The 22,852-nt window shown below is 46.0% G+C and overlaps 1 protein-coding gene across 1 annotated transcript in view; it reads left to right on the top strand.

Annotated features, from left to right (window-relative positions):
- FCHSD2 (FCH and double SH3 domains 2) overlaps nt 1–22,852 on the top strand; it is a 142,509-nt gene that overhangs the window by 23,127 nt on the left and 96,530 nt on the right. Inside the window, exon 3 of the mRNA XM_056858281.1 lies at nt 18,718–18,763. Coding sequence (XP_056714259.1) covers nt 18,718–18,763 — 46 coding nt within the window. The remainder of the gene's footprint in view (nt 1–18,717; nt 18,764–22,852) is intronic.

Genomic DNA, 22,852 nt, shown 5'->3' on the forward strand with positions numbered 1-22,852 from the left:
CCCTATTTGCCACAGGCCATTTGGAACCACCCTGGTTTCAGGTAGGAGGCAACACGATTTTCGTTCTGTTCTCACTCGAAGATTCCAGCTCCGATCTTACTGATGTGTTCTTGTCAAAACACTTTGCGTGTCATCAACAACAACAACATTGACGAGTTCTTTCAGGGACTCGGAAAGAAGAGTTGGTGCCTAGTTTTATCCAAACTACTACAGGCTGAGTATCTCTTATCCGGACTGCTTGGGACCAGAAGTGCCCTGTATTTCGGATCGTTCCGTATTTTGGAATATTTGCATATCTTGGGGATGGGACCCAGGTCTAAACACAGAATTCATTTATGTTTTATATACACTTTTGCCACCCCGTGCACAAAGTGGTAAGCTGCAGTACTGCAGTCAAAAGCTCCGCTCACAACCTGAGTTCGATCCCGACGGAAGTCGGTTTCAGGTAGCCTTCCATCCTTCCGAGGTTGGTAAAATGAGTATCCAGCTTGCTAGGTAGGGGTAAAGTGTAGATGACTGGGGAAGGCAATGGCAAACCACCATTGAGGAGGGGCCATGGCTCAGTGGTAGAGCCTCTGCTTGGCATTCAGAAGGTCCTACGTTCAATCCCCGGCATCTCCATTTAAAGGGACTAGGCAGGTAGGTGATGGGAAAGACCTCTGCCTGAGACCCTGGAGAGCTGCTGCCGGTCTGAGTAGACAATACTGACTTTGATGGACCAGGGGTCTGATTCAGTATAAGGCAGCTTCATGTCTTCACCCTGTAAACATAGTCTGCCTAGTAAACGTCGAGATGTGACATCACCCCATGTGTCAGGAATGACCCAGTGCGTGCACAGGGGACTACCTTGACCTTTTTTAAAATTCACTTTATACACATAGCGTGAATGTAATTTTAAACAATATTTTTAATAATCTTGTGTACATTGAACCATCAGAAAGCAAACTGGCATGCCACTGAGGGCCTGTGAGTAATGTCTGCATGCCAGCTCAAAAAGTCTGCTTTTCGGGTCAGTCTGGATGTCACATGTCCAGAAAAGGGATGTTCAACCTGTATTTTGTTCTGTGACACAGCTGAATTAGAGCAATCAGGTGATCCCAGTTCTTAGGAGGATTCAGAAAATTCCGCTTAGTCTGATACCAAGCCTTGCAGGTTGTGGCATAGGCGCAGAAATGGGGATTCTTTGAATTCCAGAGTGATCAGTGCAGCCAAAGCCATACATATGTTAGCTTTCCACTTTGTGCTCCTACCTGATCTCTGCAATAAAAATTTATGCTAAGTAATATGCTGAAAATTGTACAGGCCGTTACAGAACGTGCGACTGGTTGTAGTGGAACAGGGCAATCTGAGCAGAATATTAGATGATAGATACTCATAAATAACAGCAGGATATTAAAACAATAGATATCAATTCCTTTTCAGGACAGACCTGTATGGTTACAGAATTGTGAACTTATCCTGGCCACTGGTGGGGGATGGGGGGCAGGGTTGCCAGATCCAGGTTGGGAAATGCCTGGATATTTGGGGATAGAGCCTGGGGCGGACAGGAACCTCAACGGGGTATGATGCCATGGAGTCTACCCTCCAAAGCATCCATTCTCTCCAGGGGAACTGATCTCTGTAGTCTGGAGTTGAGCTGTAATTCTGGGGGATCCCCAGGTCCCACCTGGAGGCTGGCATCCCTAATTTGGAGATATGTGTGCTCAAATGAAAGTGTAGCATATGCTTCACAGAACTGTTTAGCATCAAGAATATAGTCCAGCATATAGACCGCCTCGTGACATTATCTGTCTTGATGCAATTCTCAAGGAAGCTTACTTTGTTCCTTCAGGGTCCAAATTGTGGCTGGGCTTGATAGCAGCTGTGCGGTCCCACTTCTAAATTTCCTATGAGGTTGCCATAAGTCAGCTGTGACTTGATGGCACTTAATTATTGCCCTAACTTGGGTGGCTCAGGCTAGCCTGATATCGTCAGATCTTAGAAGCTAAAGTAGGGTTGGCCCTGGTTAGTACTTGGGTGGGAAACCACCAAGGAAGTCTAGGGTTGCCATGCAGGGGCAGGCAATGGCAAACCATCTCAGTTCATCTCTTGCCTTGAAAACCCTATGGGGCCTCCATAAGTTGAGACTTGACGGCAGTTTCCATCACCACCCCCACCTGCTGCTCTTAGCAGAACTGCACATGTACGTACCCTGAGGTTCTAACCTTCTTTCCTGACGTGTTTTTAGAGGCTGGTTGTAAAGTTGTGGATTAGCAATTCTAGTGATTCTTGCTTTGTTTGTTTGTTTGTTTCTGCAAGGCTCAATACTATTGGAACTATAAGATGCTTTTAAAATATTCAAAACTGAAGTCTTGGTCCTGAGTGATTAAATCAATAGCATGTGGTGACAGTGAGATAAAACCTCATGTTCATAAAACAGAGACTGCCCCGGTGGGGAGTTCAAAGGTTGTGTTGCACGTGGCTATCTCCAAGTTCTTTTGCTTTCCGTTGAGGCACTTGTGAAGTGTACAGGCTGCTTCAAACAGGATTGTGGGGCAAGTTTTAATTGTACCATCCTGGCATGCTTCTGATATGTGCTGTGTAGTCCAGAAAGTATTTCTGGAACGCATCGTCTACATGAAACAGTACCCTCACTGTCATTCTGTATGCGAATCCAGATGTTGTTAGGTATGTCTTGACTGTATGTCCGAATTGTAACCTATATTGTCTGATGTATATTGTCTGAAGTATATTGTTGTTGCCCTGACCTGGATGGCCCAGGCTAGCCTGATCTCGTCAGATCTCAGAAGCTAAGCAGGGTCAGCCCAGGTTAGTATTTGGATGGGAGACCACCAAGGAATACCAGGGTTGCTGTGCAGAGGAAGGCACTGGCAAACCACCTCTATTAGTCTCTTGCCATGAAAACCCCAAAAAGGGGTTGCCATAAGTCGACTGTGACTTGACGGCACTTTACACACACATACACATATTGTTGTTAGCCGCCCTAAGCCCAGGCTCTGCCAGGGATTGATGGCGGATATAAGCTCAAATATAAATAAACAAAACTCCTTTGCGGATAGTAGAAGTCAATTCTTGAACAACACATGATGCTATCGTCTCATAAAAGTTAGCAGGGCTGCAAGCATTGGATTATCTTGTGTGTGTTAAGTGTCACTGAGTCGCTTCCAATTTATGGTGACCCTATGAATTAATGACCGTCAAAACATCCTATCGTTAACAGCCTTGCTCAGGTCTTGCAAAATGGCAGACGTGTCTTAAAAATTACTCCCATTCAAAAACACGAATTGGTTGAATTGGAGATTGCTTGGTTATAGTACTGTTGCCTGTGGCTCTGATGTGTTGGTAGGACTGTGCAATAGTGAACATGGAAAAGATAAGGATATGGTAGTTTACCTACTGTTGGGCCTAGGCATACATGTGCTGTTATGAAGCTGCCTTAGGAACATCTGAGCTTGCTGGGTAAGACCTAGGCTGAGCATTTGCCCATCCCTTGTTTTTGAGGTAGTTTAAAGCCTTTGGCCAGAGGAATCAGCCAAAGGGCTCTTGGCTCCTAGCTTGTGGCTTGCGGCCTGTGTGAGCCGTATTGGCAGAACCAGCACTAGCCAGGACGTCCTGGTGGCCCATCATCTGTTTTTGTCCTGGCGAGAGTCTGTAGGGCTTTCAACTTCTGTTTATGTGTATTTTACTTGGTAAGCCGGTTTGAGAAAAGCTGGATAAAAATATTTTAATACCGACATACCTTAAGGACCGCCTTCTCCCATATGAACCTACCTGTACACTCTGGTCATCTTCGAAGGCCCTGCTTCAGTTACCCTGGCCATCTGAGGCTAGATGGGTGATGACGTAAGGAAGAGCTTTTTTAGTTGTGGCACTAAAACTTTGGAACTCCCTCCCCAGGGAGTTTCGAGCGACTCCCTCTTTGGCTGTCTTTCGCCAGCAGGTGAACACTTTTTTGGGGGGGGGGCATACCACCAATAATAATTACTGGCTCTCCTTCCTGGTTCTAGTGTTTTTATGTGTCTTTATTGAATTATTTTATAATTTTAAATGTGTTTTAATTGTTCAAAAGTTTTAATGTTTTTTGATTTTCGCTGCCTTAGGGACCCTGCTCAGATGGAAAGGTGGCATTAAAATGTTTTAAATAAAGTTTGAAGAAGAAGGAGTTGGTCTGATCCAGCATGGCTTTTCTTATGTTCTTGAAACCAAGGCCCATCAAGTCCAGCAGTCTATTCACGCAGTGGCCAACCAGCTGCCTCTAGGAAGCCCCTAAACAAGACAACTGCAGCAGCACCATCCTGCCTGCGCTCTAGTTTTTATATGCTGACTTTCTCTACCATTTAAGGCAGAATCAAACTGGCTTACAATCACCTTCCCTTCCCCTCCCCACAACAGACAGCCTGTGAGGTAGGTAGGGCTGAAAGAGCTGTGATTAGCCCAAGGTCACCCAGCAGGCTGCATGTGGAGGAGTGGGGAAACCAACCCTGTTCACCAGATTAGCGTCCGCCACTCATGTGGAGGAGTGGGGAATCAAACCTGGATCTCCCAATCAGAGTCCACCGCTCTTAACCACTACACCACGCTGGCTCTACCCAGCAAATAAATACAGGGCATTTTCTGTCCAGCTCAGTACTTTCTGTTTGGCTTCTCCAAGGCCTTGGGTGGAGAGCTGTGTTACCTGGCATCCTTTAACTGGAGATACTGAGAGAGGTCTTCCTTAACTCCATACTGTTCTCCTGGCACCTTTCAAGATGTTGGTTTGGAGTTGGAGACCTCTGAACAGCATCTTTAGAAGCTGCCTTCTCAGCTGCATTCCGTTGAGAGTATATAATCCTCTGAGATCCCTCTCCACTCTGCCATGTGTATCTGTGAGTGCAGAAAGGCAGAGTAGCCCTGCAGCTGCGTGCACTCCCTTTTCTGGGGATTTGCGTGGAGTCTGACCTGAGCCTTTCCCAGAAGTGCTGCAATACACTTTTGTTTGGGGAAGGTTTTGAATCATAGAATCATAGAGTTGGAAGGGACCACCAGGGCCATCTAGTCCAACCCCCTACACAATGCAGGAAATTCACAACTACCTCCCCCCACACTCCCCCAGTGACCCCTACTCCATGCCCAGAAGATGGCCAAGATGCCCTCCCTCTCATGATCTGCCTAAGAATCAGCATTGCTGACAGATGGCCATCTAGCTTCTGCTTCAAAACCTCTAGGGAAGGAGAGCTTACCACCTCCCAAGGAAGCCTGTTCCACTGAGGAACTGCTCTAACTGTCAGGAAGTTCTTCCTAATGTCTAGATGGAAACTCTTTTTATTTAATTTCAACCCGTTGTTTCTGGTCTGACCTTCTGGGGCAACAGAAAACAACTCGGCACCTTCCTCTCTATGACAACCTTTCAAGTACTTGAAGATGGTTAATTGGGGCTAAACTGGATGGTGTTGCAAGTCCAGCATTCTATCACAGTGCATTAATGTCTATTTTAACTGGTTTGCTGTGGAGCAAGGGAGTCTTCTGCATCCATGCGACTGTAGCAGACAAGCTGCTGTCTCACCTTGTCCAGATCCAGGAAGTTCTCGAATCCATGGCAAGCGCTGGCATTTGCTTCTCGAAGGGGTGGGGGGGAAAGCTGTATTCACCGATTCCTGTGGGCTTCTTTTGGTGTTTTCTGCGTTTGCATGCCCTTTTGTGTAAGCCGGAGGTATTTGATACCTGTCCCAAGTGACTTGCAAATCACTTGGTGAAACTCATGGGATAATTCTTCATTCAAGTGCCAGCCTCACCCAAATATAATTTCTGAAGGTTGCTTGACTTCAAACTCCTGGAATTGGGGAAGTAGCACCAGAATGCAAAATATGTTGGGCACCAAGAGGATACAGTGGACTGCCAAAAAGACAAATAAGTGGTTCTAGACCCAATCAAGCCTGAACTGTACGTAGAGGCTAAAATGACTAAACTGAAGCTGTTGTACATTGGTCACATTCTGAGAAGACAAGAGTCACTGGAAAAGACAATTATGCAAGGAAAAGTGGAAGGTAGTAGTAGGGCTGTTGGTTCTGTTCCATCCAAACTGGAAACTTTCCGAATTTCCCCTGGTTCGGCAATTTCCAGCTCGGATGGAGCCGAACTGAAAAAAGGTGGGAAACCGTGGTACCGAAATCAGCAAGTTTGGGGGACCCCGGAACAAATTTGGCAAGTTCAGCATCCTCCAAACCTGCCTTTTCCCGCCTTTCAAAGAGCTCTCCGAAGGCAAGCAAACTTGCCTTCCTGGAGAGACAACCAAACCAAGCAAGCAGTGGCGAATAGGTGGCCAAACTGGGTCGTCTTCTGCCAATCAGAGAAGGGATTTTCACATTTGAACCTCTTCTCTGAATTGGCGAGGAGAAGCGAGAAGAGATTAAATACCCCTGGCTGCGAGTCCGACTCTGCTCCTTCCATTGCTGGCGTTTGCTGCTGCTGTTGTGCTGAACCTTGGGCTCCTGAGATCTGAGGTGACCTGCTGCCCACTGCTCCTGGCTGGGATGGGATTGCTGGATCACTATCTCCCACCCTGACCTGACTGCCTGCTCCTGTCTGCTGGAAGAGAAGACATCCACACAGTTTGACCCATTTTGGGGCTTTTTCTAAAACTTTTTTCCTGTGTGTGTGGGGGGGAGCAGATTCTGTGGGGGGGGGAGAAGATTCTGTGGGGGGGGAGGCCAAGGGGGGGAATTTTCCTGATCTGCAGGGGGATGGCCTTGCAATTTGATTGGCTCTGTGTGGGAGTTGGTAGTCTAGGACTGAGATTTCTGCTGCTTTAGCCGGTTGCCAACTGTACCTGGAGTGAGGTGTGTGTGTGTGTGTCTCTGCCAGGCCTGTGTTCGTTGTGTTTCTTTGTTTGGGAGGAATCTCCCTGTTCTGGTTGGGGGGCGGGGGGTGAAATTTTCCTGTTCTGCAGGGGGTGGCCTTGCAATTTGATTGCCTTTGTGTGGGAGTTGGGAGTCTGAGACTGAGATTTCTGCTTCTTTAGTGGGTTGCCAACTGTACCTGGAGTGAGGTTTGTCTCTCTGCCAGGCCTGTGTTTATGTTCACTTTGTTTCTGCCTGTTCTGGTTTTGTGGGGGATTTTCCTGTTCTGCAGGGGGTGGCCTTGCAATTGGATTGCCTCTGTGTGAAATTAGAGCTGGGGTAAGGGTTGTTTTTTTTTTTTTTTGTAGTTTTTTGTAGTTGGTTGTTAAGGGTTTTTGTAAACAGTCTACAGTTGTCAGTGACAGTGTGGTTGTGCATGTTGGCGATCTGCTTCTAGGTAGCTGCCTTGTTTGTGATGTTGGTGGTTAACTTTGTGTAAGGGTGCACTAGTTATTAGGTAGGGTAGAAGTAAATGGCCTTAGGCTATGGTGTTCCCCCCCCATGCCTCTGGGGGGGCATTTTTGGAGGTGGGGGTCCCAAACCTTCAGGGTAGCTTGGGGGGACCCTCCTTCCAAGAACCATTGAGTTTGGTGAGGATTGGGTCCGGGGGTCCGGAGTTATGGGGTCTGGAAGGGGGCAAGCCCCCTTCTCCATTAAAACCAATGCAAAAGGTTTTACATTGGTTTTTATGGAAATGGGGGCTTGCCCACTTCCAGGCCCTCCCCCAACCCAATCCTCACCAAACCCAGGGTTCTTGCAAGGAGGGTCCCCTCAAGCCACCCTGAAAGTTTGGGACCTCTACCTCAAAAAATGCCCCCCTAGAGCCATGGGAAAAAACTTCCCTATGGCTTTCTATGCTGGGAGAATTCTCATTAAGCTATTTCCTATTCACGGTTAACACTGTAACATAGCTGGCTGCTATTCATTCCAATGGGCGGAGGGGGGACCCCTTCCAGACCCCATAACTCCAGGCCCCCTGACCCAATCCTCACCAAACTCAGGGGTTCTTGTAAGGAGGGTCCCCCCAAGCTACCCTGAATGTTTGGGACCCCCACCTCAAAAAATGCTCCCCCAGAGCCGCCGAAAGCCCCTAATGCGTTTTAAAGGGCTTTAAGTGGCCGAATTTGTTCGGGAATGCTGAATTTCCTGCCAAATTCGGCATTCCTGAACAGGGGGGGTTTGGAATTCAGCCTAATCCAACCCAAATTGGGCCAGATTCGGCCGAATCCGAACCAAGCTGAATTTTTTTTCCAACAGCCCTAGGCAGTAAGAAAAGAGGAAGACCCAACACAATATGGATTGACTCTATAAAGGAAGCCTCATCCCTCAGTTTGTAGGACTTGAGCAAGAAGAAGAAAAAGTTGGTTTTTGTATGCAGGCTTTCTGTACCACTTAAGGCAGAATCAAACTAGCTTACAATCACCTTCCCTCCCCCTCCCCACAACAGACACCTTGTGAGATAGGTGGGGCTGAGAGAGCTTTTAATAGAACTGTGACTAGCCCAAGGTCACCCAGCTGGCTTTATGTGTAGGAGTGGGGAAACCAACCCGGTTCTCCAGAGTCCACCGCTCCAAACTGCCGCACTTAACCACTACACCACGTGGGCAAGGCTGTTAATGTTAGGACGTTTTGGAGGACGTTGATTCACAGGGTCGCCATAAGTCGGAAGCTTCTTGACAGCGTTTAACACAGACACACACACACACACACACACACACACACACAGTGGTTACCAAATGGCTGCACTTACTGTTGTTTATAAGGTGTTGGTAGTATACGGGCAGGGAGGTCGTGGTCTCAGGTGCATCGGGCCCAGGTAGCACTAGGAAATCTACTTTGGAATCGAGGCATCGAGCCAACTGGGTTGATCTGGTGACTCACAAGCAAGTACAGGAAGACAAAACCCGGGATTGCCGTGTCAGCGGGTTTTTCTTTCCCCCCTGAGCAGGAGAGTTCTGGCCTATTGTCTGCTCTTTTTTCCCCTCTTTTCTTTTTTTTTTTTTTGTCTCGCATTTTCCAAGAATGATTGATTTTGTAAAAATTGCTCAATTAACTTCCACGCTTGCTTCATCATGAAGAACCAATTAAAAGGAAGCTTGATTCCGTCTGGATAAAATTACTAATAACAAACGCCGGCCAAAGCATGTGCCAGGCATTTCTAGTGTACTCATTGTTGTGTTAAAATGAAGAGAGGGCGAGGCGAACCACAAGCCATTGTCTGGTTATCTTCTCCCCCCCTCCCATGGGAATAGCTGTCAGTCCTGGTACTCCATTGTTTCTGGGATGTGATATTTTTCTAAGCTTTTGGTGTGCCCACTGTCTTTTCTGACAAAAGCAGAATTGCCGCCTAGGATTTACTACTTTTATTGCTGTGGGAATTCTGGATGCACAAAACTCTTTGTATGTGTGTGTTTTTTTTAAAGCTATGTTGCCAGTGGCAACACCATTCTAATTTCTTAACTGTACATGGTCTGCAGTTTACATATTTCTGGCATTTTACTGTAGTCTCGACTTTTTTGTCCTTCTGTAGTGTTCACACATGTACTGTTCATGCCGTTACTGTTTACAGGCTGAAAAGGAAACTTGTGCATTTCTTTAAATAGAGGATTTGTAGGCAGTAGCATTGACTTCTGCATGCAAAACCTTAGGCTGTGCATACTTTGCTGAAATCGAAAAAGCAATTCCATTAATTCCAGAAAAAGCTATTAACCAAAGTACAACATTTAAGATGCTGTAATTGTTGAACACCACCTGTGTAATTTGGCTGGAAAAAGAACCCTCATGAGTAATAATGATGATCAGATAAGAAAAATCAATGCCTTTATAGGCAAGAACTTATCTTCTGATTAACCGATAAAGGAAGTAATACATGTACCAGAATTCTGTGCATATATTTAAGAGCATAGGGAAACCATGATTATTTCCTTAGACAGTAAGATTTGTGTGTCAGATGCAAGGTAAGCTGTGCTTTTATAACTGGGGTAGCAAAATGAACCAGAGAGGAAGAACATACATTCATTATGTATATAGCGGTGTCATGATTAGTGTCACACTAGGATCTTTGGGGCCCATGTTTAAAGTTCCAATTTCCCATGGAAGCAGCAGCTGAGTGACCTTGGTCTTCTTGCTTTCTCAGCCTAACCTACCTCACAGGGTTGTGGTTTGTATTAAATGGTGGTGAGAACCATTTTGTAAGCAGTTTTAATTGCATAGCTGTAAGTAATTTAAGCAAAATACCACGGCAGCTAAACGAGCCAGTCTTGTGCACCTCTGAAGCATGCTCTTTACTCTTTGAAACCTAGGAACCCTATAAATTATATGCTGCTTCCTACATAACAGAATGTGAATCAACAGGTAGTCCCCTGTGCAAGCACCGGGTCATTTCCTGACCCATGGGGTGATGTTTACTAGGCAAACTATGTTTACGGGGTGGTTTGCCATTGCCTTCCCCAGTCATCTACACTTTACCCCCAGCAAGCTGGGTACTCGTTTTACTGACCTCGAAAGGATGAAAGGCTGAGTCAACCTCGAGATGGCTACCTGAAACCAACTTCCATCAGGATTGAACTCAGATTGTGAGCAGATCTTTTGACTGCAGTACTGCAGCTTCCCACTCTGCACCACGGGGCTCTGAATCAACAGCTTAATAATTCTGATTAATAACTCTGATTAATAATTCTCACTGTAGACTTTTGTGAATACTAATACTCATGTTCGCTGCAGGAAAATATACTTCTGAAACTTTACCCATGAAGAGAGTGTACATATCCTTTGGAACATGGGTGCCAGCGAAAAATCTTTTGGTGCATCTTTGCGTCAGCCTGCCCCTTCCTATATTTTTACACCGATTGGTCTTCAAAAATTGTTAAGGAAATTTTCAAATGTTAATTGTTCTGAAGACAAGAAAAACTCATCTACTAGAAAGAAGATGTCCAGAAGGAAACCCCTATCACCAGGGAAATTTTCTACTGTCAGTTTTAAGCGTCGAGAAGGCTATTGGCCAAGTGGTTGGGAAACAACAACAAAAAGTCCCCGAAGCTGGGTTTTTTTATTACCTTCTGCTTTTGGAGCCTTGGGGTTTTATGTGTTCTGTGCACTTCTAACCTTGAATAAACATGAGGCAAAGTTCCCATGTAGTTTCCTCTCTCTGCAAGATGAGGCTAGGGGGAGAAGTTCCTTACCAGATACTGATATATTCGGGGAGGGGCTGTGGCTCAGTTTGTAGAGCATCTGCTTGGCATGCAGAAGGTCCCAGGTTTAGTCCCCTGCATCTCCAGTTGAAGGGACTAGGCAGGTAGGTGATGTGAAAGACCTCTGCCTGAGACCCTGGAGAGTCGCTGCCGGTCTGAGTAGACAATACTGACTTTGATGGACCGAGGGTCTGATTCAGTATAAGGCAACTTGATTCGTTCAATGTTCCATGTGTTCAATGAGTAAGTGAGTTTAAACTGCAGGAGGAAAGGTACTGGCTGCATATTTTCTCTGGGGGAACTGATCTCTGTAGTCTGGGGAAGGGCCCTTTTCCTGGACCAGTTGCGCTGGAAAGAGTAGCAAGCCTTTGGACTTGCTTGGTGGTCTCTCATCCAGTACTATCCAGGGTCGACCCTGCTTAGCTTCCAAGATCTGATGAGATCGGCCTAGCCTGGATCATCCTGGTCAAGCAAAGAGATGGTTCAGAGGTAGTTTATCATTGCCTGCCTCTGCATAGCAACCCTGGACAGTTTGTGGGCTTCCTAGAGGCACCTGGTTGGCCACTGTGTGAACAGGCTGATGGACTTGATAGACCTTGGTCTGATCCTCCCCCTCAGGTCACAAATTTAAGGATAACTGAAATCCAATGCAATACCCGAAAAGGAGAGAGGTTGGTGGTGAAAATTCCCCCACTCTCGCCACCCCAGCAAGTGGTAGAGGAGTAAGTAGATATGCAACATCCACACATACCCCATTCCATCCCTCCCTTCTTCCCCCACACTTTCCCTGCAAATGCACAGAAGCTATGGCAATTGCTATGGGGACCCAGAAAATGCAGGGGTGCTGAATCCCCACGTGAAAACAGCCACCAAAAGGAACTAAACCATCTCGACTCCAACAGGTAGACAGTGGAATACGTTCATAGAAATAAAGTACCAAGGCTGGAAGGATTAATAATATGCACAGATGGAGTTTCCCTTGTAACAAATTCTGGGAACCTTATACAGTTAAATGGGACTGTCTCAGTCCCAACAGAGTAGGCCCGCAGGCTGAGTGAACTCCATGTACGATCGAGTCCACAATCACTCAGTATTTTGCTTCCCACTGGTGAATGCAATGGCTTCACCAGCACAGCTCCGTGTTCATTAACCTTTGGAAGGATAGAAACCATAGACCAGCACGGCCCAGTGGTTAAGGGCAGCACCCACTCCTCCACATGAGCAGCAGAGCCTAATCTGGAGAACCGGGTTCAATTTCCCGCTCCTCCACATGAAGCCTGCTGGGTGACCCTGTGGCAGTCACAGTTCTCTCCGAACTCTCTCAGTCCCACCTACCTCACAAGGTGTCTGTTGTGGGGAGAGGACGGGAAGGCGATTGTAAGCTGCTTTGAGACACTTTAAAGGTAGAGAAAATCGGCATATAAAACCAACTCTTCTTCATCACAGCAGATCCCACATAATTTACTCCTCCACTACCACTACCACCACCTGCCAGCTTCATACTACTGGGGCTAAGCACAAGGGACTTCCTCACAAGCACTTATTGTCTGAGCCAGAGAAATCAAGGAACAAGGAGCATGAATGCACCTTTCCAGTGGACAACAATCAACCTTTTTTCTTCTTTTATGAATTGGCTTTTTCCTGCAACTCAGCCATGACATCCAATGAAAGCAATTGTGGGGGAAAGACACTTTTGCCTCATTTACGTTTCCAAGGCAATAAACTCTGTAAATATATAACAAGTTTACCAAGTGAAAGCTTCTCCAGTTCTGTGACCCTGCTAAGTGATAAGCATTTATTTTCTACTACGTGTCATTTTTCCAATAACTGAAAAGTCACAAAACTGAACTCTCTGCCCCCCCCCCCAGCACAAATAGTCATCCTACCCTTTCATCCTTATCAAGGACTCCAGGTGTCCCTTGGAAGCTTTTAAGGAGGGATTCAACAGATACCTGCAACAGTTCAGAAACAAAACTAGTCTAAGGGATTGTAACTGTCCAACAAACCGTCCAAATGATATAAATAATAATAAATAAAAGTTGGTGTTTTACATGGAAAGCTCTGCTCACGACCCAAGTTCGATCTCGAGGGAAGTCGGTTTCAGGTAGCCGGCTCAAGGATGACTCAGCCTTCCATCCTTCCTAGATCGGCAAAATGAGTACCCCGCTTGCTGGGGGTAAAGTGTAAATGACTGGGGAAGGCACTGGCAAACCACCTCGTAAACATAGTCTGCCTAGTAAATGTTGGGATGTGACATCACCCCATGGGTCAGGAATGACCCAGTGCTTGCACAGGGGACTACCTTTACCTTTTACCTTTACTCACTAGGGAAGGCTGTCAGAAGAGGGGGGAAATTGCTGACCCCGGGATGAGGCTAATGCCATAAAACAAACCTCCCCCACCAATCAAGGTTAAACACTGCTGAGCAACTTTCAGTCTTAAAGCCATACACCTGTTACTTCCATACACAGAGACACTGGATCATTCACTGATGTGAAATTGGGGTTCTTTGTTTTCGTGGTTCTGCTCAGCATGGTCAGAATGATGCTGCCACATGACCTCTAGGTTGATTGGCAACACCTGTCCTTCAGGACAGAACTGTTGAAACTCATGGCTACCTGCTTTCTATTGTGAAACATAATAAAGGCCCTGCTGAATCAGACCAAGGCCCATCAAGTCCAGCAGGTGTTCACACAGCGGCCAACCAGGTGCCTCTAGGAAGCCACAAGCAAGACGACTGCAGCAGCAGTATCCTGCCTTTGTTCCTTTACAGCACCTAATATAATGGGCATGCTCCTCTGATCCTAGAGATAATAGGGATGCATCATGGCTAGTATTTATTTTGAAAAGTAGCCGTGGATAGTTTTTTCCTCCATGAACATGTCCACTGCAAGATGAGGTTTAGGGGCTGCTGATTTTACAGGTCTCCCTTTCAGGCCATGGCTGGGAAATCTTAAAATGAGAATGCCAAAGTTACTGTCCAAGGGGAAAACAGTTGGGAGTCGGGTCGGCTATTCCAGAGTACATGGCCATCTCATTTGGTTTCAGCTTGGAGGAGATCTGTATAAAACCATTACCTGAAAAGTTTGCCTTCGCTTGGGTCTGTATGTGAACTGTTTGTATGCAGAAAATCTAAATTCTTTATCAAGAACGGCATTTGTATTCAATTGGCAAAACTTGCCTGTTCGCACTTGGCAAGTATTTCGGTGACAGAAGGCTGGAAGAAGCAAAAAGAAAAAGAGAAATCATGCCAGTCGGATGGCTGGGAAGACCACGAGGATATAGAATAACTGTGGGGAGGAGAATATGAAGTTGTACAGCCCCTCCACCCACAGAGCCTCAGAAGCTCCGCCTGGCCCTGCTTTCTTTCTTATCCCATGTGTTGCAGGGTAAAGCTTTTACATTCAAGTCCAGCAGCACCTTAGAGACTAACCAGATTTTCGGGGTAGAAGCGGTCTAGAGTCAAAGCTCCCTTTGTCAGATACAGGTGGGAACAGAAATCCCTCTCTGATGAAGGGAGCTTTTACTCTCGGAAGCTCACACTCCCCGAAATCTTGTCGGTCACTAAGGTGCTACTGGACTCGAATCTAGCTCTTCTACTGCAGACCAACGCTGCTACCCTCTGAAACTATCTTTGTGGAAGGGTAAAGCTTGATATTTGTGGAAGCTAGAAAGAGGAAATATTGTTATTCACAGGCACCAGATGCCATGCCAGACATCTGACTGAACGAGGGCGATAATATCTGAGCAGCTGCACACCTTGCTAATGCTCAGACCTTAAACGATTGACCTGCATTCTTCTTAAATATTGGTTGAAGTTCATTCTCATTGAACCCACTTTGTATTAATCATGTAAAAAAGGTAAAGGTAGTTCCCTGTGCCAGCAATGGGTCTGTACTGGCCCGTGGGGTGATGTCACATCCCGATGTTTACTAGACAGACTTTTTTTTACGGGGTGGTTTGCCAGTGCCTTCCCCAGTCATCTTCCCTTTACCCCCAGCAAGCTGGGTACTCGTTTTACCGACCGGGCCGGTTGGCCGGAGGAAGGGCTGGGGAAGCATGCCCCCTGGAACTGGAGGGCGAGGAGCCGTGGGGAGTCGGCTGCGGCCGAGGTAGGTGCGGGGCAGGCGGGGAAGAGCGGGCCGGGGGCACTGCCTTCTGCCCCGCCCTCCGCTTCGGAGTCTCCCTCACCGCGGCCGGGCTGGCACTTAACACACACACACGCACATGCACATTTTCCCCCAACCAAATTCTCAAAACTCTGCAGGGGGGCTTAATTTTGAGTTTGGAGGATGCGCATGGGGGAAGATGTGCATCTGCGGAGCGGCAAAGCCAAGGCAAAACCTCCCGTGCACTCGGTGAATAATTTTGTGGCAACGGAAATGATCCGTGAACACATAAAGGTGCCTTCTACTGAATCGGAAGTCAGTATTGTCTACTCAGACTGGCAGGATCTCAGGCTGAGGTCTTTCGCATCACCTACTTGCCTAATCCCTTTAACTGGGGAAGCCGGGAATTGAACCTGGGAGTGTCTTGATGGGACCTGGGACTTTCTGCATGCCAAGCAGATGCTCTACTGCTGAGCCACGGCCCCTCCCCTAAAAGGTCAGTATTCTATGTTGAACATATAAACAGTGTACCTACCTATGTAGTTTAAGTTTAAGAAATTTGGCTCTCAAAAGAAATCTCAATCATTGTACTGTTGATATTTGGCTGTGTTGACTAATGAGTTTGCCGACCACTGGGTTAGACTGAGAGTCCATGACTTACCCAAGCTCACCCAAGGAGCTTCCATGGCATGAGTGGGGATTCGAACCTGGGTCTCACCCGAGACTCTGACCACTAGAGCACGCTGGCTCTATCTTAAATAGATAGGATATCTTAAATAGATAGATCTTAAATCTGACAGGACAAAGCTGTTTTTAAAGAAGCTATTCTGCTTGAAAACACCAGCTGCTGCCTCAAACACACTGATAAATATCAGGAGAAAATGCATTTTTGCTATCTCCAGTCTTCCATTTGCAGCATTTATTAATGCCAAAAACATACATATAAAATAGCTACGAATACGTGTGTGTAATGCATAACAGATGGATTTTTTTTGTACAAGCAAATAGGGTCTTTCCAGGATTTTAATGAGAGTTACAGAAGGCTTTTGTTAATATATAATGCCAAACATTCTCCACTAGAATGCCAGTGAACAAAAAAAAGGGCTCCCTCCCTATTTGAATTAAACTGTTAAAGCTGAAATTCCTGACATTGTACAAATGCGGTGTGTCAGATTACTCAAGATAAAACAGGAAATGTTTTAGGTCGGTGCAACCCCCCCTCTCCCCAGCAGAGGATCTTTACACTGGGGAAATCTAACTCTTTTAAACCTTGTTTCTCTTGATGTTTTTGTAATACATGTCTAGCTGTCAGAAGTGGGTTTATGTATAAACTGTCCCGAGGTTAAAAAGAGCTTTGTGCGTGTCTGTTCTAGGGGATGTCAGCATCGCAGCTGGTGAAAAAAACAAACCTGAACGAACATGAAAGGGCTGATAGTGCCAATCTCCAGTCTTTCTTCTCCCCAAGGCAATTATTTGCAAATAAAAGAATAAAACGTAAACGGCGCGGTGTAACTGTCTTTAAATATTAGAGATGCTGTGAGTTTTGTTTTTCCCTTTGCGCTCGGATAACATCAGTACAAGGCAAGAGTTGCTAGCGCAATGCTCGCAGTTGACCGTGGTACCCAAAAAAAAGCACGTTGCTAATAGCAGATAGTTCAGAGGGGTTCCGCGCAGCTTGCTGGCATTAGAAGATACCATCGTGCTTGAATTAGGGGCTGGGTAGGTGGACAGGGCTTCTGTAAAGCGAAACAGCTGTTCCCAGCTTGAGGCAAGCCGGAAGGGGAAGAGGCATTTGTTCTGTGGGTCTGGGCTTCTAGATCTATACTATGGGCAAAGTTTTCGGGAATCGCTGTTCACAGCTGTTGCACCAGCCTTGATAAAAAAGCTTTGAGAATCTCTTGCAGGTGAGGGAGAGTGGTGCATTCAATGTGGCTTCATATGAGGAGAACCCAGCTGAAAGTTGGCCTCAGTTTTCTGGTGTACCGGGGTGAAGTAGGGTTGCCAGGTTGGGAAATTGCTGGAGCTTTGTGGGTAGAGCCTTGGGAGAGTAAGGTTTGGGGAGGTGAAGGTATAATTCCATAGCGTCCACCCTCCAAAGCACCCATTTTCTCCAGGGGAACTAATCTCTGTCGCCTGGAGATCAGTTGTGATTCTGGGATCCCACCTGGAGGTTGGCAACCCTGGGGTGAGGGGAAGAACGCAGCTGGTTGTACTGTTCCACTCCAAAGAAATCAAAGTCCTGTACCAAGAAACACAGACTTGTAGCTTGTGTAAATGATACAGAATTGCTCAGTGTGCATGATTCGGTAACTCTGACTGTTGTGCACATTTTTCCTTTTTTTGAGCGGGGGTTGAGTTTGATCCCGACAAAAGTCGGTTTCAGATAGCCGGCTTAAGGTTGACTCAGCCTTCCATCCTTCCAAGGTAGGTAAAATGAGTTCTCAGCTTGCTGGGGTTAAAGTGTAGACGTCTGGGGAAGGCAATGGCAAACCACCCCATAAATGTGATCTGCCTAGTAAACCTCGGGATGTGATGTCACCCCATGGGTCACTAATGTCCCGGTGCTTGCACAGGGGACTACCTTGACCTTTCTAAGTTAGTGGAATGGCCAAGGATACCGGAACTCTGACCTCTAAAATTCTTTGTCTTGTTAAGGGTCAGAGACCTGCTTTAAAACAAACAAACAACAGCAACAACAACAAAACAGAAATCCGAGTTTCTAAATAATCTGGATTGTGTGCTCCATCCTACTCCCCTGTAGCCTCACAGCCTGTGGGGGGGGTGGCGGCTGGCGAGCCCGCAGTAGACTTGCCAACCCAGATCGGGACTGGGGGGGTAGCTGCCTCAGCTGGCTCATGGGCTGAATAAGAGCTCACAAGGGGCAGATCTGCTCCCCCGGGCCTTATCTTCGACAGCTCTGGTTTATGTGTTATTGAATTATCTTATAATTTTAAGCGTTATTCTTAATTGTCCAAATGTTTTAATGTGTTTATGTGCGCTACCTTGGAGACCCTGATCAGGTGGAAAGGCGGCACAGAAAGGTTTTAGATAAATAAAAATGAACACATTCATGGTGGCATAACCCAGGGCAGTTCTAGAGAAGACCCTGGAGTCTTGCATTTATGAAAACAGGCTGTATATGTTGAGGGGCGGCAATTGGGCCGGTTGTGTTCAGAGCGCCTGGTTGCCACTCCCAAGAGGGTTAAAATTGGTTCTGAATCCATTTCAGCAGAGCAAATCAAGATGGACTGTGATAAGCAATTTTGTCACCGGTGTCTTTGAAAATTGTCCTTTGAAACTGATTCTTGAGGGGAAGGGGGTCTCTAAACCCCTAAGCCGTACATGTAGCAGTTGCTAAGCAGCTGGTGCTGAATTGTCTGGCAGTTCCGTTCATCCTTGCATTTCCTCCTTTTTGGCAACCAAAGCAGAGCATTTGAACTGACTGTATACAGAATATATATTTTCCCCTTAATGGTGCCTCAGTTTAATTTGTAAGGTGGTATTCTGTGTGTCTTTTAATGACCTGTCCCTTATTTCTTGTAGGACATTCAGCCAGAAGAAAGCTGCCATTGAGAGAGAATACGCACAGGTAAGTCACAGAATAAATCCGTTTAGTTGTCTGAGCTGATATGACAAGACCAAGAAGAGCTAGCAATGGGTGACACAAAAAACTGAGTAGGATAGCAGAGACCCTTTCTGAAATCTCACCCATTTGTGGCTACAATATTCAATGTAGTTTCAGAGGGTAGCCATGTTAGTAGGCAGAAGAAGAGCTACATTCAAGTCTAGTAGCACCTTAGAGACCAATGAGATTTTCAGGCTTTAAGCTTTCGAGAGTCAAAGCCCCCTTCGTCAGATTCTGTATGTCACAGGACCTGTCGCTCTATCCTGGCTTCGAGTGTCAGAGCACTTAAGAGCTAGGAAACAAATGCAGGAGGGTTTCACCCACAAGTCATAATCCAACCCAGTCTTCCAACCTTTTGTGTGCACCTCTGCTCTCACTTTAATTAAACATTTGTCGCTTGAGTTAGTATAGCGCTGTGTGGATATTGAGGTTAATTTGGGTGTCTGAAACCTCTAGGGATAAATCTCACCTTTCCCAGGAAGTTGCTGGGGGAGAGGGATTGAGAAATTCACTGTCTTCTCCATATGTAAGACACATGAAGCTGCCTTATGCTGAACCAGACCCTTGGTCCATCAAAGTCAGTATCGTCTGCTCAGACCGGCAGCGACTCTCCAGGATCTCAGGCTAGAGGTCTTTCACATCACCTACTTGCCTAGTCCCTTTAACTGGAGATGCCGGGGATTGAACCTGGGACCTTCTGCATGCGAAGCAAATGCTCTACCACTGAGCACCGGCCCCTCCGGATAATGGATGATGTCATGTTACTTTGCGAATTAAAAATCCTGCGTGAGATGCTGAAGAGTAAAAACTGGGAAGGGAAGGCGATTGTAAGCCAGTTTGATTCTTCCTTAAGTGGTAGAGATAGTCGGCATATAAAAACCAACTCCTCTTCTTCTCTTTGAACCCTATTTCTTGTGCAGCCCTATTTCCTGTGCAAGAAAGCCCTCTTGAATAATTCAGTTTTGCATAGTTTGTGGAAAGCCAGGAGGGCGGGAGCTTTCCTGACCTCCTATGCCTAATGTTGGGTTGGCACCATCTTGCTGTCGGATCTCTCAGATTTCTTTCTTTAGTGTTACCCAGTTTTTACCATCCCATGCTCTCTTGAGTGTTCGTTTTCTTTGGTGGAAGAATCATTGTGCCAGCTTCGAGGAGAAGAAGCATAGCTTGCCAAGAAAATTGGAGCAGCACGTCGAAGGTCACAGACAGCGAACAGATCAAACATGGAATGCTCCAGTCTGAGCCATAAGCCGGGCTTTGGGCAAGGCCGTCTCTGTTGCCTCATCTTGTAAGGCAAAGATTAGTAACCCTTTCCTTGCCCTTCTGAAAACCGAAACCCTACCAACGAAATACACCACAGCGTGCAATTTCTTTGGTGCTATGCTTAAGGTTTTTTTTTACTAGAAACAGATCGCCAGATGTGTCCAGGCCTATAAATACATAGAAAATGCAGAAGCTGTATTTGTTCACAAGCAACATTTTTCCAATCAGAGGATGACTCTCTCCCTCCCCTGTCATGAAATAAAGCGATAGCGGCTGTGTTCAGATTGCTAGAGAATTCTGAATATGATAGCCAATGTGATTTAGGAGAAGAGGAGGTTGAGGGGGGACATGATTGCCCTCTTTAAGTATTTGAAGGGCTGTCACTTAGAGGAGGGCATGGAGCTGTTCCTGTTGGCAGCAGAGGATAGGACTCACACTAATGGGTTTAAATTGAGGGCGGAAAGGTATTGGATGGATATCAGGTAAAAAATTTTTACAGTGAGAATAGTTCAGCAGTGGAATCAGCTTCCTAGGGAGGTGGTGAGCCCCCCTCCCCTCACTGGCAGTCTTTAAGCAGAGGCTTGGCAAGCACTTGTCAGGGATGCTCTAGGCTGATCTGGCATTGAGCAGGGGGTTGGACTAGATGGCCTCCATGGCCCCTTCCATCTTTATGATTTTAAGTCCATTCACCAGGCAGAGGTATTCCTAAGGTTTTCATTCTGTAGTGTAGCACCTGGTATTAGATTAATGCAGTCCCATTCAAAAGTAGGAGTGTTAACAGATTTCATGAACACACCATGCCAAGTCTGAAAATCCCAGTTTCGGAAATGGATTCTTCATGCTCCTGATGAAACTGCTATCTTTGTGGGGCTTTCTTTTCCTAACGTTGTAGAAACAAAAATTATTACAATGAAAATTGCTGCCTGGTTTTATACTATGGCGTATGGCATAGCTATATGGCGTGTGTGTGTGTGTTAAGTGCCGTCAAGTCTCTTCCGATTCATGGCGACCCTATGAATGAAAGTCCTCCAAAATGTCCTATCTTTGACAGCCTTGCTCAGATGTTGCAAATAGAAGGCTGTGGCTTCCTTTATTGAGTCAATCCAATTTGGCATAGAAGACACAAACAAACCTGGAACGCCAGCAATGAAGACAGGCAAAACGAAAGTGGCGCATGGTGACAGCATACCAAAAGAAATAAATGGGCATATCTGTACTCTCCTGATAGAAAGTAAAGTGGGGTTTTAATTTACCATTCTTAGGAAATCCTTGATTCCACGAGCAAGCTTCTGCTTAACATACTCCACCAGGTGTTTTGGGCGGATATAAGCCCCAGTGAGCATGGTGGTTGGAACGGGGTTATTTTCCTTGGGCTCAGGGATATTTCTAAGGGGTACAGTAAACTTCTTAAAATCTACCTCTCAGCTGCAGTGCTTTGAGGCCTACAGAAACCGAGAACGTGTCGACAGCTAAAGAAAACAAGGGAATGTTTAAGTTAAATCTGCTGTAAATTATTATTCAGTATATAAGGTCCTAAATATACAGTAGCTGGCTTGTTTAGTTCCAGGCAAGATAGAAGGCTTTTTATCAGCAAACTCTGGCCTTGCCCTCCCAAGGCAAGAAAAAATAAGGGGAGGGGGGATAGAACGGAAACGTGAGGGTGGCCAAGTCAGCACAGGGAAAGCGAGCCAAGCTGCAGCTGCCAAGTAATAAAAAGACAGGCTACTAATCTGACAAATATCTGCTCCCAGCCGAGAGGGACCAAAGGAAGTTGGTGTGTCCGGCTGGCCACGCCAATGGTTACATCGCTGAGTCTCTTTGTTGCTTGTATAGTTTACCCGAAACAAAAAAGTATCGAAAACAAAGAGTATTAAAGAATCCCATTCCTAACCTGCAGTGTAAATGCTGTCTGGGGTAGCCTTCTAGTTAGCAAGGCTAGGAACCTGTTCCCACTGAGTTTGTGAGTACCAAAGGAAGAATGTACTCAGTGTAATTTGCACAGAACCTGTACAGATCCACTTGTTTGACTAAGGCAGGTAATTCCTGGGCTTTGGCCAGTGGCTGCGGCCCAGACTAGGAAAATATTTGTGCAGGAAAACGTTCCACGTTAACTCTAACCCTACCTTCTGCATCGCTCTGTCTGAATAATGTGTAACGCACCCACGGCGCCTTTGCTGAGCTAAATAAAGCCAAAGGGAATACGTCGGGTTTGTTTAGAAGGAATGTGCATTCTCTTGACTTTGGACTTTTGTTTTCTTTTGAGTTGCTGCATCTGAGACTTGTGTGTTTTGTGCTAAATAAAATCCAAACAGTGTCTGCAGGATGGGCAGGAATTCTGCAAACCTGAGCATTTTGCTTACTTGGCAAACTCTTTTTGCTTTCCTTGGAAAGGGACACAGCGCTAAACAGAATGTTAATGCTTTATCTGCCAGACACTGGCATTTGTTCAGTGACACCCCCGAGATATCACTGAGTGCTGCCAAAATTTTGCCAAGCTTTCTCTGTGGCTGTATGACCCCAAACTTGCTTTTCTTAATCTTTAAGATGCTTTTTTGTGCTCAGTACTAGGTTGCGTGCTTGAGGAGTAACTGTGGTATGCGGAATGCACAGTGGGGTGGAATACAATGCCTAAAATGAAACTTTTGAACAATATATATTTTATTGTTTTTATATGGGGATACAGAAAATAAGGGAAATAGGGGAAAGGAAGGGGAAAAAAGAATCAAATCTATTTCTGCATCCGAGCATTGCACAGTCTAAACTATCATCAAATCAAAATAACGTCAAACGTCT

Source organism: Euleptes europaea, chromosome 12, assembly GCF_029931775.1.
Source record: "Euleptes europaea isolate rEulEur1 chromosome 12, rEulEur1.hap1, whole genome shotgun sequence".
NCBI classification, from domain to species: Eukaryota; Metazoa; Chordata; class Lepidosauria; order Squamata; family Sphaerodactylidae; genus Euleptes; species Euleptes europaea.